This window comes from Aotus nancymaae, unplaced genomic scaffold (assembly GCF_030222135.1).
Source record: "Aotus nancymaae isolate 86718 unplaced genomic scaffold, 86718_ANA_hifiasm-v0.15.2.pri h1tg000008l, whole genome shotgun sequence".
Classification (NCBI taxonomy): Eukaryota; Metazoa; Chordata; class Mammalia; order Primates; family Aotidae; genus Aotus; species Aotus nancymaae.
The window spans coordinates 61,769,012-61,784,836 of NW_026988419.1; the positions used below are offsets into that span (position 1 = coordinate 61,769,012).

At 39.8% G+C, this 15,825-nt stretch overlaps 1 protein-coding gene across 11 annotated transcripts in view; it reads left to right on the forward strand.

Moving 5' to 3' along the window:
• The window catches only part of RAPGEF4 (Rap guanine nucleotide exchange factor 4), a 368,276-nt gene that overhangs the window by 261,282 nt on the left and 91,169 nt on the right, over nucleotides 1–15,825 (forward strand). For 7 of the 11 annotated variants that reach the window (XM_064373398.1, XM_021668976.2, XM_064373400.1 and 4 more), the window contains 2 exons: nucleotides 14,414–14,467; nucleotides 14,775–14,881. In XM_064373398.1, coding sequence (XP_064229468.1) covers nucleotides 14,414–14,467; nucleotides 14,775–14,881 — 161 coding nt within the window. The remainder of the gene's footprint in view (nucleotides 1–14,413; nucleotides 14,468–14,774; nucleotides 14,882–15,825) is intronic. The other 4 variants (XM_021668977.2, XM_064373399.1, XM_064373401.1 and 1 more) reach the window with 1 other exon arrangement.

Sequence of the window (15,825 nt, forward strand, 5' to 3'; positions counted from 1 at the left end):
AATGTTATTATAGATAGGATGTTATTGCAAGTTTATTACTGTGACATCGTTTTAAGGATGAATCTGCTGTATGCCCACTGGGCTTGAGAGAATACTTCCAAAGTTGTAAGAAATGGAAACTTGCCTTTCTGTCAGGGTATCTAAGATAGCTGTAATCTCATTATATGTTATAAATTTTAAATATGCATGCTTGTAACATTTATCAATTTGTTCTCTATACTTAGGTTTTAGCATCCTAAGTTAGTAGCCATTTCTTCTGCTTTTCTGGTCGGAAGAGAATGCTAACTTTGATTGGGATTTTTCAAATGTTAGAAATCTGGTCTTCCTGAACACAATTAAAGCCCAAGCTTGTGACCCAAACTCTGCCATCCTTTACAGAATCCAATTCCTTGATGAGGGTGGTAGGGGAGGGGCTGGGCTTCTGGGGTCCAGTGTGTGCCCTTCGGGTGTCTCGGTGGTGCCCAGTGGCAGGGGCTGTGGGGCTTGGCCAAGGTGGCCTGCAGTGTGCTTTGGGCCTTGTTCCTGGCCATGTCATCCCCCTCCCTCTCTGTGGCTCTTTCAGAGATTCTCTGAGTTTATTATCCATTAATAAAATATCCATTAATAAATTTTTATTATCTATTAATAAAATTTCCTGTTCTGCCTGAACTAGTTAGAATAAGGGTAAGGATTGATACATTCAGCAAATACTATTGAAATTTAGATTCACATGTAAATCTTTTATTTTCCTTTATTTTCAAATACTAAGTTCATAAGTATGGAATGTGATTATTTTCCTGATTCTCTTAGGAGAGTAATGTAAGGATTATGTTGTGTTTTTATCTATTCTTGGAAACCTTATGAAATGTTTATATAATGAATTTGGTTGAGATAGTTTATTTGTAATTTAGAAAGTTTGAAGTGTGTTATTTGTGAATATTCAGTATATTATTCAAATACTCATAGAGGCCAAATGCATTTTCTTTAATAAATTGTTAAGTATTTGATTTTCCTGTAAGATATTTGAGTATTCCAAATATAAAGACAGATGTGGTTATACAATAATTCCTTTAACTGGAAAACATACTGGCTTATTTAGATAACATAAACGTTGTTAGGATGATGACTTTATGATTATATTGACTAGATCCACTCTTTAGGAAATGCTCACATGTTAGTAAGGATTATGAAGTTATGGATCCATAGGGTGCTACTGATACTCATCCAATTCTTTGATGCTCAAAATGTGGCTCCCACACCAGCAGCATCAACACCACTTGGCAGATATGAAGAATTTTAGGTCACATTTTAGGTCAACATAACCAAAATCTACATTTTAATGAGATCCCTGTGGGCTTCATCCAGACATTAAAATTTGCAAAGCTCTGATTTTGTGCATCATTTTGTCAGACACAAAACCCAGTCCATGTTAAAAAACAAAAGGCTAGGAAGAGAGGGATTACTTAGTATTCCTCTCTGTCAGTAAGTTTCTACTCAACTGCAACTCATTGAACCCAATTCTTCACACCACAGTGCAGTGAAAATAGCCAATGAGTTTGCTCCCCACACCCCTTCATACACCTAAACACGTAAGTTACTCTCAGTTTTCTCTTTGGTTACCAACAATAAAGTTGGCTAGAATGAATGAATCAATGGAGAAATTCTTCCATTCATTCAATAAATCCTTGAATAGTTCTGTATGCCAAGAGTTGGAGTAGAACAGTGAGCCAAACAAGGGTTTTGTCTTCATGGAGCTAACATTTCAGTACAGAAAACAGGTAAAAACAAACATAGTATGTCAAGTGTGATAAATGCTATAGCGAGAGGGGTAAAGAGTACCAGATTTGGGGCAGGGATGCAATATCCTATAAAATGGACAGAGCAGGCCTCTCCAAAAGGTGCGTTTGAGGAGAGACCTGAAAGAAGTGAGGATGTGAGCCATGGGGCTGTCAGGGAAGAGTGTGTCCAGGCAAAAGGAAGAAAGGGTGTGGCCTGAGCAGAGGGCTACAGAGCAGAGATAAGATGGGCGGTGGCAAGGAGACAGACAGTTACACTGTCCACTCTAGAGTTTGGATTTCACTGGGCGTGTGAAGAGAAGCCATTGGAGGGTTTGAGGCAGAGCAACATGATCGGATCCATGTTTTCATAGGATCATCTGGCTGTGGGGTTGATGATGTTGGGCAGGGATGGCAGGGGATGGAAGCATACACAGCTCCTAGGATAGGATCGTGATCTCTAGACATGGTATTACCAAGGCTTGGATAAAGCACAAGTGGCTATGGAGCACTTGAGAGGTAGCTAATGCAATTTAGGAACATAATTTAAAATGTTTAATTTAAATTAAAATTCCAGCTGGGTGTAGTGGTTTACATCTGTAATCCCAGCACTTTGTGAGGCCCAGGCAAGAGGATTGCTTGAGGCCAGGAGTTCAAGACCAGCCTGGGCAACATAGTGAGACCCTATCTCCAAAAGAAAGAAAAGAAAAGAAAGGAAAGGAAAGAAGGAAAGGAGAGGGGAGGGGAGGGGAGGGGAGGGAAGAAAAGAAAGAAATAAAAAAAGAAAGAAAAAGAAAGAAAGGAGGGAGGGAGGGAAGGAAGGAATTAGCCTGGTGTGGTGGCACATGTCTGTAGTCCTAGCTATTTGGGAGACTGAAGCAGGAGGATCACTTGAACCTGGAAATTTGAGATTGCAGTGAGCTGTGATTGTGCCATTGCCCTCTGGCTTGGGTGACAGAGTGAGACTCTGTCTCAGAAAAAAAAAAAAAAAAGGAAAAGAAAATGCCCCATAGATAATAATGAGCACTAGCCTTTATTTCCTCTCAATATGGTACAGTGTTGGGCAGATAGGCGGTGCTTAATAAGAAATTCATGGATTAATGATAAGAATATTTCTCTGGCCTCTTCTAGCCCTAAAAACATCCATAATTTTATGCATCTAAGATAGTTCTGGTTTTTCCAGTGTCTTCTACCTTTCCACTATATTTAGTATTTTGAAAACTTTTTAGACAAGTAGGTCATCCATTGTACAGTCATGTGTCCCTTAACCATAGGAATACATTCTTAGAAAAGCATCATTAGGCATTTAGTCATTGTGCAAGCATCCTAGGGTACTTACACAAACCTAGATTGTATAGCCTACTACACACCTAAGCTATGTGGTATAGCCTATTGCTCCTAGGCTACAAACCTGTAGTAGCATATTACTGTACTAAATACTCTAGGCAATTGTAACACAGTGGTAAGTATTTGTGTATCTAAAAATATCTAAACATAGAAAAGGTAATATGTTGCATTACAATGTCATGATGGCCAGGACTTCACGAAGTGATAGGGATTTTTCAGCTCCATTAAAATCTTACAGTACCATCATTGTATATGCAACTTGGTTCATCGTTAACCGGGATGTCATTATGGGGCATGTAGCTTAGCTGTATTTTAGCAAATGTTTCATGGGCTCTGAGAAACACTAAAATGCCAGAAAAATAACATGTACTCTGATTTCCAGTGTCCTGTCTCAACTGACTGCTTTCCATTGATATTTAAACCTGTGTAGTAAAGTAGAATTTTGGAAGATGGCCAACGTATTCTATGCAAAATATTAAAGACCCATTATAAAATATATGCTGCCATAATTATTACAACTTTTCTCTTTTTACAGAATCATACAAGAAATAATATAGAACATTCCCATTGTAAACAATTTCAATTCAGAAGTCTACAGAGAAAAGTGTATTTTTCCACCACGACCTGTAACCATTGGCAGCCCTACACATCTCCCACTTCCTTTCTTGTTCTTAATTTGTTGTTTCTTTTTAAATCCTTTCTGCATGCATTTACACACATGGTAATGACATATCTGTATATATGTCTAGTTTTTATGTATGTTTAATCATGTTCTATGTATTTTTCTACTTGCTCTGTGACCTGCTTTTTAAATTCAAGTCTTGGATATCTTTACACATTAACAAATACATTATAAGGATGTCTCAATTTTGAATGGCTGCAGAATTCTGTACCCATAAGTTTGGTCAGGTTTAGATTCTGTTTCTTTGGGAAGATTATGAATAATGTTGTTATTTTTCATCATGTGGAACATAATGTCAGGTTGTTTTTTGTTGTTTTTTTTGTTTGTTTTTTTTTACATAGTAGCAGCTGTTGATGCTCAATACCTAAATGCATTAATTCGTAAGAGTTGCAAAATAGTGGCTAGGCACGGTGACTCATTTCTGTAATCCCAGCACTGTGGGAGGCCGAGGGGGGCGGATCATGAGGTCAAGAGATCGAGACCATCTTGGCCAACATGGTGAAACCTCAGCTCTTCTAAAATACAAAAAAATTAGCTGGACGTGGTGGTGCATGCCTGTAGTCCCAGATACTTGGGAGGCTGACGCAGGGGAATCACTTGAACTCAGGAGGTGGAGGTTGCAGTGAGCTGAGACTGTGCCACTGCACTCCAGCCTGGCAACAGAGCAAGACTCTATCTCAAAAAAAAAAGTTGCAAAATAGCAAAGTTTTAAGTCAATTGTTTCAATTCATCCATTTGCTGAAATAATTTTATAAGGAGATGCTTACCCTCATCTAGTATCTAGTTATCCAGTGGTACAGTTCATATAGGAAAGGCAGGATGATCTTTCCCTGTATGTTCCCAGTTTGTAAGATGATGAATTCATTCCCTCTCATTATGAGAGGTAACCAATTCGATTTTTTGCCAATATTATTATAAACTCATAGATTTGAACATATTTGATGGGCTTCAATCCATTATAATTGTTATACTTATTAAAGCTTAAATTGTTCTGAGTCCTTTTTGTCATAACTTTGTAGTCTTTGATAGCTTCTTTGTATGACAAGAGACTGCAGGCTCATCTTATACATTTCTTGCCCCTGGAGTCAATATTTCTCCCAAGAAGCCTTGATATCTTTGTATGATAATGATATTTCACAACTGAAGATATTCATTGCTTCTGCTTTGGTGATTGCTTTGAAGCTATATATATATTCCTTTACAGTGAGAATCCTAGGTTTTCAAGGACACAGGGATAATAAAATTAGAATATTCTATAATTTTTCATTTGCTTTTTCCTTCATTATGTACATAGTAGATTTGGGTTAACAGTGCTAAAGGTCTATCAATAAAGGTTTGTTAAATAAGTTATGGTATATACTATGCAGCTACCAAAAGGTGCATGTAATATTTAAAAAGGATTAGGTGGCGCTTTATGGTCTGGTATGAAAAGATCTCTAAGGCCGGATGCAGTGGCTCATGCCTGTAATCCCAGCACTTTGGAAGGCCTAGGCAGGTGGATCACTTGAGGCCAGGAGTTTGAGACAAGCCTGGCCAACATGGTGAAACCCCGTCTCTACAAAAAATACAAAAACTAGCCAGGTGTAGTGGTGTGCACCTATAATCCCAGCTACTCAGGAAGCTGAGGCAGGAGAATTGCTTGAACCCAGGAGCGGAGGTTGCAGTGAGCTGAGATGGCACCATTGCACTCCAGCCTGGGCAACAGAGCAAGACTCTGTCTCAAAAAGACAGAAAGAAAGAAAAGAAAAGAAAGAAAGAGAGAGAGAGAGAGAGAAAAGAAAAGATCTCTAAAATACATTGTTAAGTGAAAAAACAAGGTTCAGACCAATGTGTATACCATTCATGCAGGAGAGGAGCTGGAGTTGGAATACAGACAGATACTGGTTTGTATCTGACAGTTACTTTACCATCTTCAGCACAAGAGGTTTTTCTAAAATGTGCCATGGCAAACCGTTTGCCTGCCTTTGGAACATATACCCAGCAGGAGTCTGACTCCCTGACTTGAGAGAAAGTAGAATTTCAACCATAGCTTTTCTATATTTATTCTGTGTTAAAATATTAAGTTATTGTTAAAACTTTCAGTATCCACCATTCCTGGGTTTAAATTTGAGATTATAAAGGGAAACGTCATAGCGTTCCAGCCCTTTTGCTAATAAGTGCCAAACCGTGAAAGTTGCAAGAATTGAACTGTGTCTTCAAAATCTTACATTTGTTTTAGTTCCTAAAAGCCCTCAACACACTATTCCCAAATTTGGACTTTGTTGTCAGAATTTCTTGTATTGAAAACAAGGGTGAATGATGAGACCAAGGCTCAGGTTTGTAAAAGCAGGAGGAAACAGGGGTTGAGTAATTATTTTCAGAGTTTATGTTTCCATAAAAATCACAGTTGTAAGGGGAGACACACCGTAATGGGCAGTGGCCTCGGTGGAATATTATGGTTGGCTTGTGTGCATCTCTTCACTTCTGCTACTCAAATGTAATTTCATAGTAATATGTTGGCATTGCCATTATGAGAAAATCTAGGCTCGATCAAGCCAATTTGTAAGGTGAACCACTTTGTAAGATCTTAAGGAGAACCATTCTTACTGGTAAGAACACATACCTCCCTAAAGTCACCATTTCATTTTTTGCCTCCAAATATCTGGCTTAGGAGTGTCCAACAGATATAGATATACCTCCTAGAAAGCAAACACTCAGAAGATCCTGTATATTAAAAGAAAGAGGGCCGGGCACGGTGGCTCACGCCTGTAATCCCAGCACTTTGGGAGGCCGAGGCAGGTGGATCACGAGGTCAAGAGATCGAGACCATCCTGGTCAACATGGTGAAACCCTGTCTCTACTAATACAAAAAAAATTAGCTTGGCATGGTGGCACGTGCCTGTAATCCCAGCTACTCAGGAGGCTGAGGCAGGAGAATTGCCTGAACCCAGGAGGTGGAGGTTGCGGTGAGCGGAGATTACGCCATTGCACACCAGCCTGGGTAACAAGAGCAAAACTCCGTCTCAAAAAAAAAAAAAAAAGAAAGATTACTCTCTAATTGAAGCTGTCTCTCTCCACTAGAAGAACTCAAGAAACAATCTTATATTGTAAGTTAGGGTTTGAAAGAATCATTCTAAAAACATGCCATCTTGCAGCACTGTATTAGGGTATGTCACAGAGAAACTTGAACCATTTGCTAGCACCTGCTAAGAGCAGTGCTCCCAGACCAGTTGACGGGGGCATCTGCGCAGCCTTCTTCCTGGAAGTGCTTCCTTCGTCCAGTTTTACAGACTCACCATGCAGTCTTCTGTATTCTTCAGTCTCTTCTTATAGTCAGATACAAATGGTCAGACTGCAGCCTGAGACCACCCTGTAGGCTTCAGTGACTCTGATTTGTGAGCCACTTAAATATACATATAGATATGTTTTTTTATCTATTATAGATATTTTACATCTATGTAATATATATTTTATATCTATTATATATTATATATTTTATATATATTTATCTCTATATAATTCTATATATATCATATATCTGTATATATAGAGATAATTATATATATAATATGTAATAAAAATAACAAACAACTCATATATTTATATATGTAATATATAATTTCAGTTATTTGTTATAGTATATTTTAAATCAACCCAAATAACTCTCTAAAGAGAGAGAAACAGAGAGAGAGAATATTTCAACTCAGTGAAATATACACATGAAATAATCCCCTTCCCCCACTGACCACTGTTAACTCTGTTGAGTCAAATGCTTTCTTTCCCTCTGGTACTTAGCAACCATTAAAAACACCTCAGTCTTAATCCACAAATGTTTTGTCACTTTGGGTCCTGAAAATGTTATTTCAGCTATTAAAGATTAGTCATGTACATGTTTTAAATGTTCAGCTCTTGTTGGAGTTGAATCCCTGAAGAGCCTGGACCAGCATTCGGTGGGGTGGGGGTGTGAGGGTGAGATCTGCCTCTCCCACTCCCGCCTGTCTCTGCTCTCGCTTCTCTGCCACTAGTGTTTGAAGGGGAGGGAAAGGAAACATTTATTCTTTTGACTGGTCAAGACAAATTTTTCCCTTTGGGAGAGGACTGGTGGGCTGGAGTGGCTAGAGTCAGAGAATACCTTACCCCATGAGATAAGACACTCCTAAAGTCTTTTCCCTAGAGAGGCTGCCTTTATTATGGGGAAAGCTCTGGGTGTATTTCACGATAATGGTGCTTTCCCTCTCCTTGCCAGAGCCACAGGGAGGCCTTTTTTTGGCTCTTTATGAGGAGTTGAAGTAGGTAAAACTGGTGGGGTTGAAGTAGGTAAAATTCCTGAAGTGTAGGGGGCCACCTAAAAATGGCCCATCCTCAGGAGTGTCTCACTCTCAAGCTAACCCACATTCAGCTTCCAGCAACTCATCAAAAGTACCATTTAAGTATTCTTACCAGTTTATGGTTTCCAGGTAAGCAGATCTCTCAATGAAGACTCTGGATTCTCCTGTCTCCGCATATTTCTGGGTGGCAATTTGCTTTGCAACCTCAATTCTCTGAGGAGCCCAAGAGCAATCATTATTTTCACTTCTCTCAGCTTTTTCTTGGACACGAGTGAAAACTTTCAAGCTCTTTACAACAGAAAGCTGAAACTGGAAATCTCTAAGTCAATTTTGAACTTAGGGGAAATGACTTGGGGAGGAAAAAGAAGCCTTCAAATGGAAGCCAAAGAAGACTCTAGATGATTTTTCCATTATTTCACAAATGGAAAAACTTACAGAGTTAATTCAGAGTGGTGAAATCTGCCTATGAGTCTGACTTAGTCCTTATTTTAATTTCATCTGGGCGGCCCTGAAGAGTGATGACATTGATGATAATTATTGCAAGAATGAGACATACATTTCAAAGATCTTAGCTATATTATTCCAAAATGCCAAAACAAGGGAATATAGCTCCTAAAAAGTATATCATTTTCACTAAAAAACCTGAATATTGTTCTCTACCTCCTAGAGATGTCCTCAGCTGAAATGAGAAAAGGGGAATTTGAAATCTGAATGTTGTAGCATTTATTTCACTCCTATTTTCTTATAACTGTTTAACCCATAGAAGTTTTGCTTTTTCAACAAGACCAAGAGCCCATTTCAGCCAGGTAGCTTATCAGAGTCTCCTTTAGCCTCGCATGCTGCTCTGCACACAAGAGACCTTCATGAAATCCTTGCATCAGACTGGATGTGGACTTGCCTGACTTTTTACCACACTGGGTTGGCAGGAGTTGCGTCCCCATCTTGCTTGTCATTCTTGTCACTTGGTTTAAAATTCTGTGTCTTGCAAAAGGTTTCTGTGAGCAAGTACTTGAGGAAAAAGAATTACCCCCTTTCAAAAGGGTCTGAATATGGTCTTTCGTGAGGCCTATTACAGTACCTTATACTTCATTATAATCTACTGGGGAGTTATTGTGCATCTTGTAATGGAGGCTAAATTCCTATTTTTCATTCACCTGATTAGTATTTCTGCATTGGCTCTGGTGCCAAAAGGAATATTTTCCCTCTCTGTTTCTCCTTTTCAGTAGTAATATAAACAGAATGCAAGGCAGTAGAAGCAGCATCCGCTTTCCAGAAACAAACAAAAACCAATTACAGTCAGTCCTGAGGGAAGTCTTTCATGGAGAAAGCCAAGAAAAGCAGAGAGAAAGCTGAATGCCTCTGCCTTTATCTGTCCTCCCTGCCTCGCTGTTTTAGGATCACATTGTCACAGCCTTATTTGGATTCTTTCATGCTCAGGTAGGGAGGAAGGATTTTTATCAACATGGGATTGATGTGTCAAAATCTAGAAAATTTCATTGGAGAGGGGTCCATGCCTTTTGGGGCTCATTTGTGATATGTGTTTTCTGGCTATAGGGCCAACCATGGGGCAGCCCTAGGAAGCAAACCGAGCAGGCCAAATGCAGCCCCCGTTCTGTGGTGTCCTACTGTCTGCCTGCCTTGCCTAGAGCTCAGCAGGAAGAGTGCCCAGGAGGATATGGTGTGAGGAGTGAGTGACAGGGCTGGGTGGCACCTGTGGCAGCCCTGCCCAGCCCTGTGGCCACTGCAACTAGTCTTCTGTATGGGTCCTGGGCCGTTGCTGTCAGATCAACTCTTTGCCCTTTGGTTGTGCCTTTGGGCTGGTTTTCTTTCTTTGACTCTCATGGATACTACAGTGCTGCTTCTTTCCCTCTTGCATTTAACCTAATCATTTATATAATGAAATTATTTTCCATATTTTTCTGACTTCTAGCTGGAGAGAGATTGGATGTGGGAGGCTCTCACCTCCCTGTCAGCAGTGGCCCCGTGTCATCTCTGGTGGTGGCTGTACCTCTAGGGTTCTGGGACACCTGCCAGGATTCCAGCTCCCACCGGGACACCTGGCTCAGACCCTGGTCGTGCTTCCATCTTTCTCTAACCCTTTGCTTAAGGGCTTCCTGCTTTGCTAATATTGGGACTACGTCTGTGGTCTCTTTGGCTTCTCAAATTTTCCTCCCCTGGTGCAGTACTTCCCACATTAAATTCCCTCTGTGGTAAATACGCTGAGTGCTTTCCATCTCCTGGCTGCACTGGACTGCTACTCCTCTCCCTGGTCGATTTGTCTTGAGCTCTGATGGGACAGTTCCTTAATGCTAAATGTTGTTTTATTGTTACAGAGCTGCTTTTTAAAAAGTTAATTCAGACCAAGTATGATGCAGGGTGCTAATGTGTGATCTCAGTAGGTCACTGTGAATATTTACCACTGGAAATTCATCAGGTCAAGTCTGATACCTGATGATCTAGAAGAGCTTAGATGCAATTTTCTCGATGAACTTGAATCAAACAGAACACAAACTCTTCCAAAGAGTGGGCCAAGATGTCTCTAGAAGGAAACTACAGGTGGATGGGGTAATTGTACCAGCAATGGAGACACTGAAGTGAAATACACCTGGAGTCTACTCTGAGCAATTTCAGCTACTGGCTGTGTGAGCACAGGCAAGTCCCTAAGTGTCTCTGGCCTTAGCTGTCTCCGTAAACAATGGGAGTCAGAATATAGCAAGGAGATACGTGTAAAGGAGCATGTGTGGACAACATGCCCCTAGGGCTGGCTTTCCCTCTTTGTTTCTCACAAATATCATCATGCTTTTGTCTTTCATTCTCCTATTTAACCCAAGAATTCATAAAATGATGTTCTTTCCCTTATTTTTCTATAGTGCAGCTAAGGTGAAATTCTCAAAAGGAACTTGACTTGAAAGCCAAAGGAAACCAAAAAGGAAGTAAATAAGCTGACACAAAGGCAATAAAGCTACACCTGTAATGCAGGGGTCCCTGAACAGGCATTGGCCAGTGACTATTCCCAGGGGCCTGGCCTGCCTGTCAGGCTTGCCCTCTGTCTCAAAGCATTTGGCTTCTAAGTGCCAACATAGTTCTGAGAATGTGGTATATTGCCTAACTGAATACAGTGTCCCCTTCAAAAACGAACTCCTATTCCCTCAAAATAAAACCTTTCCTACTTTCCCCTGCATGTGTTCCTTGGAGGTTTTATTTAAATAAAGCGACCGTCTCCTCCTCAAGGCATCCTCCATTCATCAGGTTGTCCCTAAACCTAAAATCTTTGAGCCAGAAAAGGTTCTGAGAATTCTGCCTTTCAGCAGATGAAATGGCCTCTTGGTCCTGGAACTGGTACTAGGATTATGTAGCTAAAAGACAGCTTTGTGTACATTTACCTCTTTAGAAGTTGCAAATCAACGAAAAGTATCTTGAAGTTTGATACTTACTTGCTTTAGTAACACTTTCTTTTCAGGGTTCCAAGGAAGTAGAAAGGGAGCTGTCCAACAAAATGAAGTAGCCTAGGGACTGCTTGTTAGCATTTTGTTAAAATATAGCGATTTCTGTAGAAACAAATTAAAAATGCAATCTTCAGACAATGTTTCATTGCACCTACCGAAGAATAAACATTTATCCCCAGTCCTCAAGCATGGGCATCTTTTTGACCTTGGCTCTGGCAGCCTCTCAGAGACCACTGCAAAGGAATGTAGATTTTTTCACTGGAAAGAAAAGGTGAACTCAGAAATGAGTCCCATACACATCTACTCTAGGCCACACCTATCTGCATCTCTTTCCTCCAAGACAAGAAGAAATGGCTTTCTACTATTATTTGCAAGAAACCAGAGGTCTTTACAATTTGATACAGTCAGGGACAGTCCTAGACTGTAAACCAGCCTGTATAATGAAAAGAGGTGAGAGGCTTAAGAACCTGAGAACTCACAACTCAGAAACATGTAACGTGTTTTAACTGCATGTTTTCAGGGTCCTAGTGTATGATGGTCTCACATGTTTGAACATTTCTCTAGGTTATAATACCATCAAGTAATTCTTGTCTTCTTTGAGGTATTAGGTGCAAATACAGGGACTCTGTGAGCTCATAGTCCCTCTCCATCAGTAGGTCTGCCATAACGGAGCATGGGCTATTTCAGGGCAAAATCGGTCTCTGTTTAAAGCAACTGTTGAATTGAACTAGAGTGATACTTCTTCATCTATGCTGGTTGTAAACTGTATGCTTCTAAAATACTGTAATATTGCTTGACATCTGTGCTACAGTGATTTCAAGAGGGAAAAAAGGTCTGCTAGATGCCAGCAAGGTGATGAAAATGTTTAAATAAGTTAGTTCAGTGAGATTTCAGCCATTCTAAATACATCTGTATCTTATCTATGCTGCTATTTTCAAGTTTAGTATTATTTTCTCTTTTTCCTTAATTCTATTATAAATCATAAACATCAACCTACTTGAAACTTATTGTTGATTTAAAAGAAGGTACATATTTACACACGTATATTTGTATTTAGGTGCATACCCTATTATATATTGGCTGTTGTTTCCCCCATTGATTGATTTTTTATTAGGACTAGAGGGAAAACTTATCAATTTATTTTCACTGTAATGGCTTCTGTTTGCAGACGGTAGGGTTTTTGGTACAAAGCATCATAATCTCTACATCAGTTTTCCATGACTGCTAGAACAAATTACCTCAAATGTAGGTGGTTTAAAAAACACTTAATAACCTGACAGTGCTGTAGTTTAGAATAGAAGTCTGAAATGGGTCGCACTAGGCCCAAATTAAAGTGTCAGCAGGGCTGCGTTCATCTGGAGGGTCTAGGGGAAATCCTCTTTTCATTGTTTTTCTCCTTTTCCTGGAGGCTGCTCTCATTCCTTGGCCCTTGGCCCCTTCCATCTTCAAAGCCAGTTCTGACTTCTCTGCTTCCTCTTCCGTCTTTTAAGCCTCCTTAAGATTACCTTTGGCCCAGCTAGAAACACCAGGATTATCTCCTTGGTTTGATGCTTAACTTAATCGTACCCATAGAGTCCCTTTTGCCACATAACCTAAAATAGTTGAAGGTTCTGGGGATGAGGACATAAAGATTTTTTTTTCTGTTGGGGGGAGTATTATTCTGCCTACCACAATCTCATAAGAAATAAACGTGCCATCTTTTCTTACCTTCTGGAACTGGCATAAACAGCATTGTATTGGTGGTTCTGCCACTCTCCTTGACTGGATACATTTTTCTCCATTTGGAATGCCATTACCAGATTATTTCAGTACAAGCAAACAAAGGGATTTCCATAAGACTAGAGGGCTTAATGTGTAGCTGTGTGGCAAGTAATTTTTCTGGGATTACATTCAATACCTCCATCTGAAGCATGTGGTTAATAGGCCAAGTGCTGTGGTTCATGCCTGTAATTCCAGCACTTTAGGAGGCCAAAGCAGAAGGGTCTCTTGAGGCCGGGAGTTTGAGGCCAGCCTGGGCAACATATATGGACACCCATCTCTGCAGAAAAAAAACAGAGTTAACAGGGCATGGTAGTGCAAGCCTGTAGTCCTAGATACTTGGGAGGCTGAGGCGGGTGGTTCTCTTGAGCCTGCGAGTTCAAGGCTTTCAGCTTGCAGTGAGCTAGGATCACACCACGGCACTTCAGCCTGTGTAACAGAACAAGACTGCAGCTACTTAAAAAATAGAATGTAGATAATCACATACACTTTCTCTAGAGCCTAGAGCTGACCTGACAGTCAAAGAGTCCTGAACTCTGTACACTTTCTTCTACTTTGTAGAAGAAAGAGAAGTGTACTAACTGCCTCAGTGGGCCCTAGGACCTTGAGTGCATAGATCCACCAATAAGTCTCATTTTAAAATTAAAACTTTATTTCTAAAAATATAAATTGCAGAAAAAAGAATCTTAACTACACAAGAGAGAGAAGAAATATCTCATTTCCATCCCATATCAATACTTTATTCCCACCCCTGGAGATAGGTCATTTTAATCTCCATTTATGTTTATCTTGTTTTGCTTTTTGCTCTGCTCTGATGTTTGTTAGGCTTTGAATGGATATTTATTCCATCTTCTCATGAAGCCTACAAACATCTAATCATTCCTATTTGGTTTTTCATTTTTAATAATTTGTATTTAAATGCTGGCAAATTGAATGGTCTAATTTTGCCCTTTGAATGCCTATGCATTCAAGTTCTTTAGGCAGAATTTATCTCTTGTTTTTTTAAATTCTATTTTGAGTTTTTATAAAAATGGATGTTTCTTATTATCCCCCAACCCATAATTTTCTTCCGTGAACTTTTTGTTTAATTTTCTTTTGCTTTAACATTTTATTTTTCAGACACCTCTCATTGAACCTCACGTTCCTCTTCGTCCTGCTAACACCATTACCAAGGTAATGGGATGTAGGTGGGTTGACGAGCCATCGAGCTAGCTTCTTAAGTACCTCTGGAGGCAGTCTGTGTCAGGGCATCACATCAGGAAGCCTCTGATGCACTTTCTAGAGAGAGGAAATATTCAGTGTTTCAGTTCTCAACATAAACCAGTGACATGTCACATAAGTGAACAAAATAAACATATTGAGTGAGTTACGTTTTCCAAGCCAGAGTCAGATTGGAAAGTGGTTTAAGGATTTGTTTGATTTGTTTCCCTTCTATAAACACTTCTTTCTCCTCCCGTCCTTCCACCTGATTAAAATCCAGGTCCCTTCAGAGAAGATCCTCAAGGCTGGAAAAATTTTGCGAAATGCCATTCTCTCTCGAGCACCTCACATGATAAGGGATAGAAAATACCACCTAAAGACATACAGGTATGTGTGCTAATTCTAAAGGCAGTGCCCTGCTCACATTCATGTTTAGGGAAAATGGAACAGAAATGCTTCTCCCTGCTTTTCATGTGGGGGCAGCCCATTTTGTAATGGCTTCAGGTTCTGGAAGGTTAGGCTTGTCTTAGATCCCAGTTAACTGTGGTTGTTTAATTATCCTGAATATTCCTAGCACCTCCTAAACTAATTTGCTTGGATATTGGTTTAGTTGTGATGAACAAAGAGGAGAACATTTTTGTTATTTCTGTTTGCTAGTGACTTTTAGGAAGCCTGCTAGATTTAGATCAAATTCAACCAACATTGACTGCACACTTATTTATACTAAAAGACCCGTACCAGGTCTCTTTCAGTATATTCACCCATTTCATCCACGTAACATTGCCAGACGTGTATGACCATTATTTAGATAACAAAACTGAGACTTGGAGAAATTAGCTATGCTTGTCCAAATCACAAATCGAGTGAGTGGCAGGACCAAGATTTAAACCAAGGTTGGTTGATTTCCAGATTCAGTGATCATTTCATTCATTCAGTCATTCATTTATTCTGCAAGTTTATCACTTACTGGGTGCCAGGCACTATTGTGTTTCAAGTCCTAAGGATACAGCAGTGACCAAAATAGTGAAGTCCTTCACAAAGCTTATTTTCTAAGGTAGGATTCCATCCTACCATGCATATAGTAAGATACACAACTCTGCATCACATATATATTCATATAGAATATGAATTCCTAATTATAGTTCTCAATGGACTTATGAAATGACCAAGATAAAGACTGAGGTTGCATGGTTAGCTGAACCTTCTGGGATGACTGAACCATGGTGGGCCAGTTAAGAACTCGAGTCTAATCCTAACGTTTGATTTTATCAATTCAACAAGTGTTTAGGAACTAGAATTGCCAATATGTGGCACACAGCCCTTCACTGTCT